The sequence below is a fragment of the Hypanus sabinus genome, chromosome 4 (assembly GCF_030144855.1).
Source record: "Hypanus sabinus isolate sHypSab1 chromosome 4, sHypSab1.hap1, whole genome shotgun sequence".
NCBI lineage: Eukaryota > Metazoa > Chordata > Chondrichthyes > Myliobatiformes > Dasyatidae > Hypanus > Hypanus sabinus.
Window position 1 is genome coordinate 168161810 of NC_082709.1, and position 12492 is coordinate 168174301.

The following is a 12492-nucleotide window of genomic DNA, read 5'->3' on the forward strand; positions in this document are numbered from 1 at the left end:
ACTGTTCTGCCAGAGATGGTGCTGGAGGCAAATACAATAGGGGCATTCAAAAGGCTCTTAGACAGGCAGATGAATGTGCAGGAAATGGAAGGATGTGGACATTATGTTAACAGAAGGGATTAGTGCAGTTGGGCATTTGATTTAATTAAATTAGTTTGGCACATATTGTGCGCAGAAGGGCCATTTTGCTGTGCTGTATTGTTCTGTGTTGTGTTTGCTGAAGTAAGGTCACTGTGCTGATGTAGAGAACAGCAATGAAACTGGGCACAGCAAGTTCTCACAACAACCCTGTGATAGCACTGCACTGGAAACATTCAGCAGCATGTGTGGAAAGCGGAGCAGCTGGTGTTTCAATCAAAGACATGGTCAGGGACAAAAGATCTATTCTAGAGAAGTTGGCTGCAGCCGGAACAGTCCCCTGCTGTAATATGAAATGGTGCGACAGGATCTCGAACATGCAGGGATCAGTTTAACACTGGGTCGGAAGATAATCACCTCTACCAGTGCAGGACTCAACAGGCCCAGATTTTTCGTGTGCGATTAGAACTCATAGCTTTTATGCTCGAGAGATGGCATGGAAGGCGGGCAGAAATAGCGTAATGGGAGCTATGCGTTGGGCCCCACCTTCGTGTGTAAACGTGGCCGCTTTAAGAAGCCCTGGGGGCGGGGTTGAGCGGATGGGAGCTGTTTCCCAGCCGCTGCGGTTCCGTCAGTGCCCTGAGTGAGAGGGCGGTGGTGGCGTGTGTTTTCTTTTGCTTTCGGGCCGGCTGGGTGTTGTGCGGTGTCAGGGTGCGTGTGGGTAGGAAGCGGTTGTGATCGCTCACTGAGGCCGGAGACTGGGTCGTGCTTAGGCCCCTGCTCATCTCTAGGGCCATGGAGGTATCGAGGACACTGCATTGAACAGGCTTAAATGAGCAACATTGCTGAATGAATTAACATTATCCACGCTTCCTATTGATTTTCACAAGTTAGGAAATGTGCTCTAATTTTAAATACGTTAGGAAATATAATATAGGAAACTATTTACAATTAATGCATTTTTAAAATATGCTGTGACTATATATTTTTAAAAATTCCTATATCCTGCCCCTGTCTGGGACTGGCCTGGAGGGTTTAGCTTCAGCCATGTCTGATGTGGACTTTGGGATGGAGTCTGGTCTCCTGGATGTGGTGAGGTGGTTCGGGCTCGTCTCCTTGTTCCTGGCCTCGGTCCTCACCTTGGCACTGTATGGGCTTCATTGTGTCGTAGGGGTTCCGTGGGGGAGGATTAAAGCGAAGTTGGGGTTTGGGGCTGCAGATTCTCCTCCAAGTGACCCGTCTGATGGGGCGGCCACTCTCCTCTCCTGGCTGCTGTCCTTGGATAGCTGGAACTGTCAGTGCCAGAAAGCTTGGATCAGTGCACTCAACAAGACCGCCATGAAGAACACGGTGAGTTCTCATTTCTCGCTCGAGCTTACTCCGCAGAGAATACCAGCGGTAACACTGCGAAAGCAGAGGAGCAGAATGGGCGAATGAATTTGGTGAAAACTATGGTTGAGCCTTGTCTTGGGCAGAATGAAACTCAGGACGGTGAACGGGATTGACGGTACATAATTAGTATTTTTGGGGCTTGGATGTGAGATTGGGAGTACTGACCTTGTCCTTTGATGCTCTAGCTTTTTATTTCCAGACAGGATTTCTGTTTCAAATGTCAATATTTCTAATAAACAGTGGGGTGTAACATTTTGCAGAATATTGATCTGTTGTAAATTAAACTGCACTTATAAGATTTAGTTTGTGGTAGCACCTCATAGTTAGCAGTAATTTTCTTCTGTGTAGTTATGTTGCAGGAGTCATCAGTTACACACTCACTCACACAAAATGCTGGAGGAACTCGGCAGGTCAGGCAGCATCTATGGAAAGGAGTTGAAGTTTTGGTCCGGGATCCTTCATCGGATCCTGGGCATAGGCATTCAGTCAGTGTTTGCTTTTAAAGTAGAAAATGCAGAAGATATTCAGTGATTCAGCAAATATATGGATAAAGTTTTTTCTGTATGTAGGTCTTTCTCCATGGAGACAGGTTGATTTTAATGTGAGTCTGTTGACTGGGTCTGCTCTGATTTTGGTTTTATACTCCTGGATAGTATTCATCCATCACCTTCGCTTGCTACAGGGTCCTAAGCAGCTTGATGTGTATAAAACCGCAAACGAAAAAATCTGCAGATGTTGGAAATCTGAGCAACACACTCAAAATGCTGGAGGAACTCTATGCAGGCCAGGCAGCATCTATGGAAAAAGGACTGTACTTCTTTCTGTCAATGTTGCCTGGCCTGCTGAGTTCCCCCAGCAGCTTGTGTGTGTGTTGATGTGTACGAAAATCAAGTTTCTTGGCTCTGGATTGATGTAGTGATTGAACTCCATATTTTTTTAACTTGCCTTTAGCAGGAGAGGTGGAGATACTTAGGTGGGTGATCTACACCTGAATACTTGCTACTTAGGTGGATGATCTCTGCTGATAGAAGAATATGTAGGGTTATTGCTTAAGTCTCAAAGTTTGTAAAGTAGTGATGTATTCAGAATATATGATGATTTTTTTTTTAAAACACAATGATTATCCATTGGTGTTTCTGTTGTGTTTAGAGGCAACTTTAGAACAGAGATGAGGAGGAATTTCTTTAGCCAGAGGGTGGTGAATCTGTGGAACTCATTGCCTCAGACAGCTGTGGAGGCCAAGTCATTGGGCATATTTAAGCAAAGCTTTACAGGGCCTTGGTTAGTAAGGGCATCAAAGGTTATGGAGTGAAGGCAGGAGAATGGTGTTGAAAGGGATAATAAATCAGCCATGATGGAATAGTGGAGCAGACTTGGGGCCGAATGGCTAACTCTGCTCCTATGTCTTGTGGTTTAACTAAGATGATTGGCCCATTAAGAAAATGCAGATGACCAATGCATCTTAGTGACAGGTCATCCCAGATAGTTTAGTCACTAAAACACCTAATGAACTCAGCAACTGATTTGCACACATCGAGCTCTTTAAAAACACTAGGAGTTACCAGGTATTGATTTCTGTCATCCTGGCTGAGGGGTGAAGGTCTGATATCACTCAAAATAGTGACACTGTTTCCTTTACATGCATCCCAAGGCAGAAAACGGGTCAGGTTTAACTTTATCGGCTGGACGAAAGTTCCTTGCTGGTGTCCCAGCTTAGCTTTTAGTACATAGTGGGAATTGAATCTTCAGATCAGATTCGGAACGTGCGGCCTTCTGAGGCACAGCAGGACAAAGGAAAGAAATCAGGAAACTTTGGACAGATGCAACGAGCTGAAAACTGCAGCAGGCCAAGAGGAATGAGGAAAGTAGAAGGTGAGCTGCAAAAAGATGTTAGGGCAGGAATAAAAGGGCACGAACAGGCAAGGTCAAGGAAAGCGATAAGGTCGTAAAGCATTGTAAGGGCAGAAGTAACCGGAAAGTGCAAATGGAAGGGATAGTATGATTCAAAGTGAAAGTTGAGCAAATGTTTGTGCAAAAGTCAGGAAAAGCAGGTAGACTGGGAATGTGGTACCATGTTTTAAAAGGCAGAAAAGAATAGATAATTATGTACCTGTCAGCTTAATTTTTTTTTTGGAGGGTGAAGTCACAGGAAACAATTCTGGGAGAGAGTGTCAACATTTAGTGAGGGTATACAAGAATAGACAAGTAGGGCATGTCTGCTGCGGCAGGTCAAAAAAAATCAGGTAACTATAAGGGCATTTGGCAATATATTTGATATTGCAAACATAAGAGATTCTGCAGATGCTGGAAATCCAGAGTAGCACATACAAAATGCTGGAGGAACTCAGCAGGTCAGGCAGCATCTAGGGAAACGAATAAACAGTAGATATTTCTTCCAAAGACCCCTTTTCAGGACTGGATAATGGACGTCAGAATAATAGGTTGGGGGGGTGGTGGAGAGGAGGACTAGCTAGAAGGTGATAAGTGAAGCCAGCTGGATGGGAAAGATAAAGATTGGAGAAGAAGAAATCTGATAGGAGAGGAGAGTGGACCCTAGGGGAGCGGGGAGGGAGGACGGGCATCAGTATTGCAAGATGTTTAATCCTATAAAGTTGATGAAAGTCTCAATACAATTAGTTATAAAACTAATCTTAAACTACAAGTTAAGTGGGCAGTTATTTAAGCATTTAAGATAGAAAAGTGTGTGTGTGTGTGTGTGTGTGTGTGTGTGTGTAAGTAGCACAAGAAAAGTTGCAACCAGGGATGAACGGTGAGACAAGTTTTGTTTGGGTGGCCTATTCATCTCTTGTTCTCTCATGTTCTTGTGAACATCGTAAAATCTGTGGATCTCGGAGAATGTAGCAGGCTCAGGACGGAAAACAAAAGGCACTGGCCAACGGGAGTTTTCGTAACTAAAGAGCTGTATGCATGGGTCTTCCTAGAATGCCAAGATGCCATAAGAAGAAAGCACTGTAGTGGAGCTAATATGATGTGTATCAATTTGCCGAATAAGTGACCATTAGCTATAAAACCAGCCTATTTCAGTGCATTACTAGGAATGGATGTGGATTCAGCCCACGTTTCAGGCTGGTAAACACAAGAGATTCTGTAGATGCTGTAAATCTTGAGGGACCCCCCGCCACAGACACCAGACATGCAGTGACGACATAGTGCTGGAGGAACTCAGCAAGTTAAACAGCATCAGTGGAGGTCAATGTTTTGGGTCAAGACACTTCATTGGGACTGATTGCAGGCTGGTATTTTAGTGAGGTACAGAGTGAGTGCTGCATAGTCAAAATTCAGCCTTCTGCTTGGCATGTTGCATATTTTTTTCTGAGTGTTCTTGTAGACGCTTAGAGAACGAAGATGCACACTTCCACTACAGGGTCTGCTCCATCCGTCAATCACCCATTCCCACTAATTCCCCTTTATTCTCCCCATGTTTTCCTCAACTTACCCCAGATTTCGTACATTAGGCGCAACTTACACCTAGCAAGTAACGTGCCAAACAGCATGTCATAGTCACACAGCGCGACAGCACAGAAACAAGCCCTTCAGCCCACCTAGTCCATAGCAAGCTATAATTCTGCCTCGCCCCATTGAGCAGCTGCTGGACCATAGCCCTCCATACACCTCCCATCCATGTGCCCATGCAAATTTCTGGTAAATGTTGAAATCAAACCCGCCTCCACCACTTCTGCTGGCAGCGCATTCCACATTCGCTTCGCTCTCTGAATGAAGAAGGTCCACTTAAATATTTCACCTTTCACCCTGACTCAGGATGTGGGAGGAAGCTGGAATACTCGTGGGAAATCCATGTGTAAACAGGGAAAATGTGCAATGTCCACACAGACAGCTCCGGAGATCAGGATTGAGCCCAAGCAGCGGGAGCTGAGGCAGCCCCTCTACTTGCTTCTCTCTGCTATTTGGGCGGAAGGCAGAGCCAGAGTTCCTGCGTCCTGAACCCTTAAAGAAGGGCCTCGGCCCAAAACGTCGCCCCTCTATTCACTTCCATAGACACTGCCCGACCTGAGTCCCTCCAGCTTTTTAGTGTGTGCTGCTGAGGTTTCTGTTAATCTTGTTATACTTGTTTATTTCTGGAACAACACCCTCCCTCCAGAATGGTCTTGAATTTATTTTCTGCATACAGACTGGCTGCTTGTCTTCCTACCTTCATTGTTGGTAATTTTTTCAAAAAAGGTTAAATTGGTTCTAATGTGCCTTGGAACATTATGAACTGAGGGCTGCAGTGTAAACTTGTTCAGTCAGTCTGGTAAAAGCAGAGCAGTTAGGAGGCTCTTTCATTTGTCATGTGCAACACAGAACTTGGGGGCAGGGTAGACAAGTGGTTAGCACAACGCTTTTCAGTGCAGGCGACCAGGGTTCAATTCCCGTTGCTGCCTGTAAGTCTGTAAGTCCCTGCTCTGACCGTGTGGGTTTCCTTCAGGAGCTCTGGTTTCCCCTCTCAGTCCAAAGATATACCGGTTGGTAGATTCATCCCTTGCTATCGTTGCTGCTGTTACTCCCATCCATAACGTTGTCCACAACCGATCACAATCACGAGAAAGTCTGCAGATGCCGGAAATCCAAAGCAACACACACAAAATGCTGGAGGAACTCAGCAGGTCAGGCAGTGGCTATGCAAATGAGTCAGCAGTTGACTTCTGTCCTGATGAAGGGTCTTGGCCCAAAATACTATTTACTCTTTTCCATAGGTGCTGCCTGACGTGCTGAGAGCCAGCAGCGTTCTGTGTGTATTGCTCAGAACTGGTCACTGTTTATTCGCCTGAAATGTTACCTTTGTTTCCCTGTCACTGTTCCTCACATTCTAAACTTATTGCCATATTTTCATTTATCTGCTTTCATGCATGTGTGTGAAGTTAATGGTGTAGGAGAATTTATTTTATTTAGAGGTACAACATGATAACAGGCCCTTCCAGCCTAATGAGCCCGCACCGCCCAATTACACCCATGTGACCAATTAATGTACTAAGCTGTACGTCTTTGGACTGTGGAAGGAAACCAGAACACTTGGAGGAAACCATTCGGTCACAGGGAGAATGTGCAAACTCTATACTGACAGCAGTAGGGATTGAACACGAGTTGTTTGGCGCCGCAGTAGCGTTACACTGTTGGCATTGATTTATTATTATTATTACATGTTTGAACTTGCATGCCAATGACTTGGCAACTTGAGATCCTGAAAGATTTAATTTGAGGAGTGGCATGCTGTGTGCAAAGATTATTGCTCAGCCAAAAATCAGGTTACTTGGTTATTGTGGATGTGCTGTTTATCAGCTGTCATTGTTGCTTTTCTAGTATTAAGCAGTGACTACGTCCCAGTAAGTGTTTCACCAGCTATAAATGCTTTGAGAAGTTTTCCAAGTTCAAGGTAGGTTTATTGTCAAAGTACATACATGCCACCATATACTATCTGGAGATTCATTTTCTTGTGGGCATTCACAGCAATTACAAAGAAACACATTCGAATCAATGAAAGACCACACACAACAAGACGAAGAAACAACTGATGTGCAAAAGACAACAAACTGTACAAATACAAAAAGGAAAAAAATTAAAATAATAATAATGAATAAGCAATAAGAAACAAGATGAAGAGCCCTTCAAAGTGAGTCCATAGGTTGTGGTAAAAGTTTAGTGTTGGGGTGAGTGAAGTTATCCCCTTTGATTCAAAAGCCTGATGATTGAGGGGTAATAACTATTCCTGAACTTGGTGCTGTGGGTTCTTGAGGCTCCTGTACCTCCTTCCTGATGGCAACAGCAAGAAGAGAGCATGGCCTGGATGGTGGGGTCCTTGGTGATGGATGTTACTTGCCTGTGACAGTGCTCCTTGTAGATGTGCTCAATGGTGGGGAGGCAAATCTGAGGCTGAGGGAAGCATTAAATAAATCCTAGATTTATTAAATGACACAATTTCCCAGCATTGATTTCCAAAGTGGCTGTGGAAAGTCTGGCCACTTAGGCAGGATGCCACATAGTTGCTGATGTTGGTGGAATTGTGCCTTACTGTATTTAGAACACAAAATATGTGGTGGTGGGGGGAATGCATAGCTCCCAAGTATCTTTCAACTCAAGAATAAATTAATATCTATTAATTTTTCATGTGGCTCTCAATTACATTATGACTTTGCATGTCATGTACGGGAAATGTCCGTGCCAAAATTTGGGTTTGCTGGCTTGGTGAATGCAGTGTTTTGTTTATTCTGGGTTTGGGAAATTTTGAAAAGGTTAACTTGGGTGATGAAGTAAGCCTTGTCAAGACAGAGACTGCTTTGATATTTCTTGCTTGAGAAGGTAATTTCCACTCAGAATTACTTGGATACATTATGTCTATGTACATAACTGGGTATTTCCATTCAGAAATATGTGTTTGTGTAATAGGTTGGGTTGGAAATTACACTTTACTGACTAACTAATAAAACTTCTGGCTCTCAACAGGGCTCCAAAAGAGAGCATTAGATACATTAACAATTCAAAAGAATTGTTAATGTATCGAATGTTTGAGATGCAATTAAAGTTAATTTATTTCCATGATTTTTTTTCTATAGTTTATAGGTTGCGCTCTGATGTAATCCTGAACAGCCTGTTGGTTGACAAAAGACCAGCTTATCTTTGAGGTCAGGCGAAATACCCTGAGCAGTGGCCCGTACCGTTAGTTATCTTAAGGCCGGTGAGCATCTCTGGCAGGGCTGGCATACATTGCCTAATTCCTAGTTCTTGTGAGGAAGTGGGGGTGACCCAGATTGCAGTGTGGGTTTGTGCTCCCACAGAGCGATTGGATCAGAAGATGCGGTATGTGGTACAAGAATTCATTCACAGGCTTTTCCACCTCAGAACTAGAGTAGAAACTAATCCTTAGGGGCCATTTAAGAAGGCAAAGGGCAGCAATCAAACCAGTGCCCAAGAAGAGAAAGATGAGCTGCCTCAACTGCTATCACCTGGTAGCACTCACATCTCCTGTAATTGATTGGATATGGCTAGGATTAATTCCTGCCTGAGAAAGGACCTGAATCAGTTGCAATTCACCAACCAATCTAGCAACAGGACACAATCCCACTCGCATTCGGTTCTGCTTTGTAGCACCTAGACAACTGCAGAATTGGGTTGCTGCTTATCAATCACAACTCAGCGTTCAACGCCACCGCTATTAATTACCAAGTTTCAAAGCCTGGGCCTCTATGTCCATCAGCAACTGGATCCTTGACTTCCTTACTGGGAGACCACAGTCAGTGAGGATTAGAAATAACATCTTGATGACAATAATCACAGGCGCACCTCATTTATATGCTCAGCCCACTGTTCTACTCACCCTACACTCATGACTGCGTGGTTAAGCACAGCTCAAACGCTATCTATAAATTCGCTGATGACATGACTGTTGTTGGTAGCATCTCAGATGGTGACAGAGGTCTATAAGAGTCAGAGCAAGAGAGAGATCGGTTGACTGCTTTTGCAGCAACAACCTCACATTCTGTGTCAGTAGGACCAAGGACGTGACTGTGAAATTCAGGAAGGGGAAATTGGGAGAACACTGGCTAATCTTCGAGGGGTCAGTAGTGGAAGGGATGAGCAGTTTCAAGTTCCTGGGTGTCAGCATCTCGGAGGTTATGTCCTGGACCCAACACATAGCTTTCGTACAGAAGGCACACCTGTGGCTCTACTTTGTGGAGATTTGGTATGTCACAAAAGACTCTCACAAGATTCTGTAGATGTATGGTGAAGAACATTCTAACTTATTGTATCACTGCCTGGTACAGAGGCTCCAATACACAAAATTGCAAGAGGCTGCTGTCAGCTCCATCACATGCACAACCCACTTCACCGTCAGGAAGGCAGCATCCATTACTAAAGACCCTCACCATCTGGGCCATGTCACCTTCTCATTTCTACCAACATTTAGAGGAAGCCTATAGACAGGAATTGCTTCTTCCCCTCCTCAATCAGAACTGTGAACACTACCTTGTTATTTTTTTGCATGATGGGTTTGTAGTTTCTTCTCACTGTACTGCTATCACAAAACAAACTTCACATCATACAAGTCAGTGATATAAACCTGATTCTAATTCTGAGGATAATATGTGATTTGACGGGGAACTTGCTAGTGGTCCTGTTCCTGTGAGGTTGCTGTCTTTATCTTCCATTTTGGTAGAGATTGCATCAAATTTGGGAAATGCCGTTGAAGGTGTTGGGACAAGCACCGTAGCATAGCAGTTAGTGAAGCATTATTATAGTGCCAGCAACGACACGAAATGCTGGAGGAACTCAGCAGGCCAGGACTGCTGAAGGATCTCGGCCGGAAATATCGACTGCACTCCTTTCCATAGATACTGCCTGACTTGCTGAGTTCCTCCAGCATTTTGTGTGTGTTATTTGGATTTCTGGCATCTGCAAATTTTCTCTTGTTTATAATGCAAGCAACCCGGTTTCAATTTCTGCCATTGTCTGTAAGGAGTTGCATTAAAAGATACACACATGGTCAAGAGGTTCAGTTATTGTTCAGGCCAAGCATCAAAATGGAGAAGAAATGTCATCTAAGTGACTTTGATTGTGGAATGATCGTTGATGCCCGAAGGGTGGTTTGAGTGTCTCCGAAACTGCTGATCTCCTGGGGTTTTCACCAGGAGAAAACCTGGTTTACAGAGAATGGTGCAAAAAAAATCCAGAGAGCGACAGTCCTATGGGCAAACATGCCTTTTAATGGGAGAGGTTAGAGGAGAATGCCAGACTGGTTCAAGGCGACAGTAACTCAGATAATCGTACATTACAACAGTGGTGTACAGAAGAGTATCTGTAACATGCAACACATTGAATGTGGAAGTGGATGAGATGCCGCAGGAGAAGACCGCGAACATACAAGAGGTACCTAATAAAATGGCCACAGTGTAAATAAATAAATATAATATTGTACGTCTTTGTCATCTTGACATCATATTTCTTGTACACTGAAGCACACTCTCTGCAGTAATGGCCTACCTCTCGAGTAGGAACGGACTCTGGTGGAGGTTGGTGCAGAGATGTCCAGAAGTGCATCGGTATTTACAAGTTACATTGAGAAAGCAATCTAGTCGTTTCAATGTGATATCTCTAAGTACCAGACAAATTGATTTGAGAACAGTCTTTACTTAAAGAGTCAGCCATGTGTTGCGTCGAAAGCACAAAGGTTCAAGTTTACGTCATCTGACTGTGGAGAAACAACATTCCCCTGGAACACGCTGCACCCATAAAAGATATTACATGCAGCACCGAGAACAAAATATTACCGTAAGTAAGCTAATAAAATATAATTCAAAGTGCACGTAGTACGCAGCATTAGTAAACAGTACAGTAAACAGCTTGTTGACCTAGTGATGAGACCCCAGTGGTGTCCGGGTATTCATTAGTCTCACAGCCTGAGGGAGGAAGCTGTTACCCAGTCTGGCAGTCCTAGTCCTGACACTCTTGTACCACTTCCCTGATGGTAGTGGGTCAAAGGGATTGTGGATGGATGGTAGGGATCCTCAGCAATGCTTCGGGCTCTTCGTCTACAACGCTGCTGGTAAATGTTACACATAGAGGGGAGGAAGACCCTGGTGCTCCTCTTGACAGTTTTTACCATCTTCTGTCGGGTCTTGCAATTTGGTGCCTTGTACAATGATGCAGCCAGACAGGACTCTCTCAACTGTGCTCTGATAGAAAGTGTACCTCCTGTACTTAATAAAGTGGCTACACTCATGGTCTTCTGCTGTAGGCCATCCACGTCAAGGTTTGACGTGTTCAGAGATACTCTTCTGTACGCAACTGCTGTGTGGTTATATCAATTACTGTCACCTTTCTGTCAGCTTGAACCAGTCTGCCTATTCTCTGATCTCTCTCACTAGGGTGCTTTTGCTGACAGAACTGCCACTCATTGGATTTTTTTTTGTTTTTCATACCATTCTCTGTAAACTCTAGAGATAGTTGTGACAGTTGTGCATGAAAACCCAGGAGATCAGGATTTTCTGAGAGACTGAAGTCGCCCTGCCTGACTCCAACAATCATTTCATAGTCAAAGTCACTTGGATCACATTTCTTCCTCATTCTGATAGTTGGTCTGAACAATTGAACTTCCTGACCGTGTCTGCATACTTTTATACATTGAGTTGCTGCCACATGATTGGCTGATGAGATATTTGCATTAATGAGCAGGTGTACATAAACTGGCCTCTGAGTGTATGTATTGCATATTAAACATTTTACATACAATTTTTAAATTACTCGTTTACAGCATGCATTGTCTTTTAATTGTACTCTTATGCTAGCAGTGTTGGAGTTTGCAATTTGACTTTTCTGTCCATGATAGTTTGCACTTTGGGGAACTGATGCTGAGTAATTTTATTTCCACTATTTCTTTTCAGAGTTCATTCCAGCTGACTGTTGATAATGCAGCTCTGTCTTCATCACCACTGACTCTTAGTCGTGTTACCAACGTTGTCAAATCAGAACAACACTTGGTGAGTACCGTGCAGTGTCTGTGTGTAACAGTATTCTCATTGACTTGATTTGTTGTGATTTTGATGGGGACTGAAATATTCATCAGAGTTTCTCAGTCTGGGAATTGGGGGAAGGTTTCACTTTTATGTTCGACATGGTACCATTTGTGATTAAAAGCTCCACACTTGATGTATGCAGTAATTTTCAGATGTCGACCATTGGTTTGTATTTGACGGAAGTACAGGTTAGTTTGTATTCTCTTTTCAAATCTTATTATTATTATTATTCAACAATAACACAGGTACATCGAAGTAACAACATTTACAATGCCTCAAAAAAATTATCTTAAAGATTGAAAATACTTGTGAATTAAAAAAAAAACCCCTACTGAGCAAGAAAAGTGAGGGGGAAAAAAAAAGAACCCATTGAGGGCACAACCCCGGAGCCATGTGTCTTATAGAAAGCTTCTAAAAATAAACATCAAACCGCCAACAAGAAGAAAAAACATAACAAAACAAAATTTACACTTAGATCATGGAGGAAATCTATCAG

At 43.5% G+C, this 12492-nt stretch overlaps 1 protein-coding gene across 1 annotated transcript in view; it reads left to right on the plus strand.

Moving 5' to 3' along the window:
• Positions 1–713: 713 nt before the first annotated feature.
• Positions 714–12492, plus strand: part of LOC132393467 (C2 domain-containing protein 2) — a 103851-nt gene continuing 92072 nt past the window's right edge. Inside the window, exons 1-2 of the mRNA XM_059968738.1 lie at positions 714–1428; positions 11865–11960. Of these exons, the coding sequence (XP_059824721.1) occupies positions 1126–1428; positions 11865–11960 (399 nt within the window). The 5' untranslated portion in view covers positions 714–1125. The remainder of the gene's footprint in view (positions 1429–11864; positions 11961–12492) is intronic.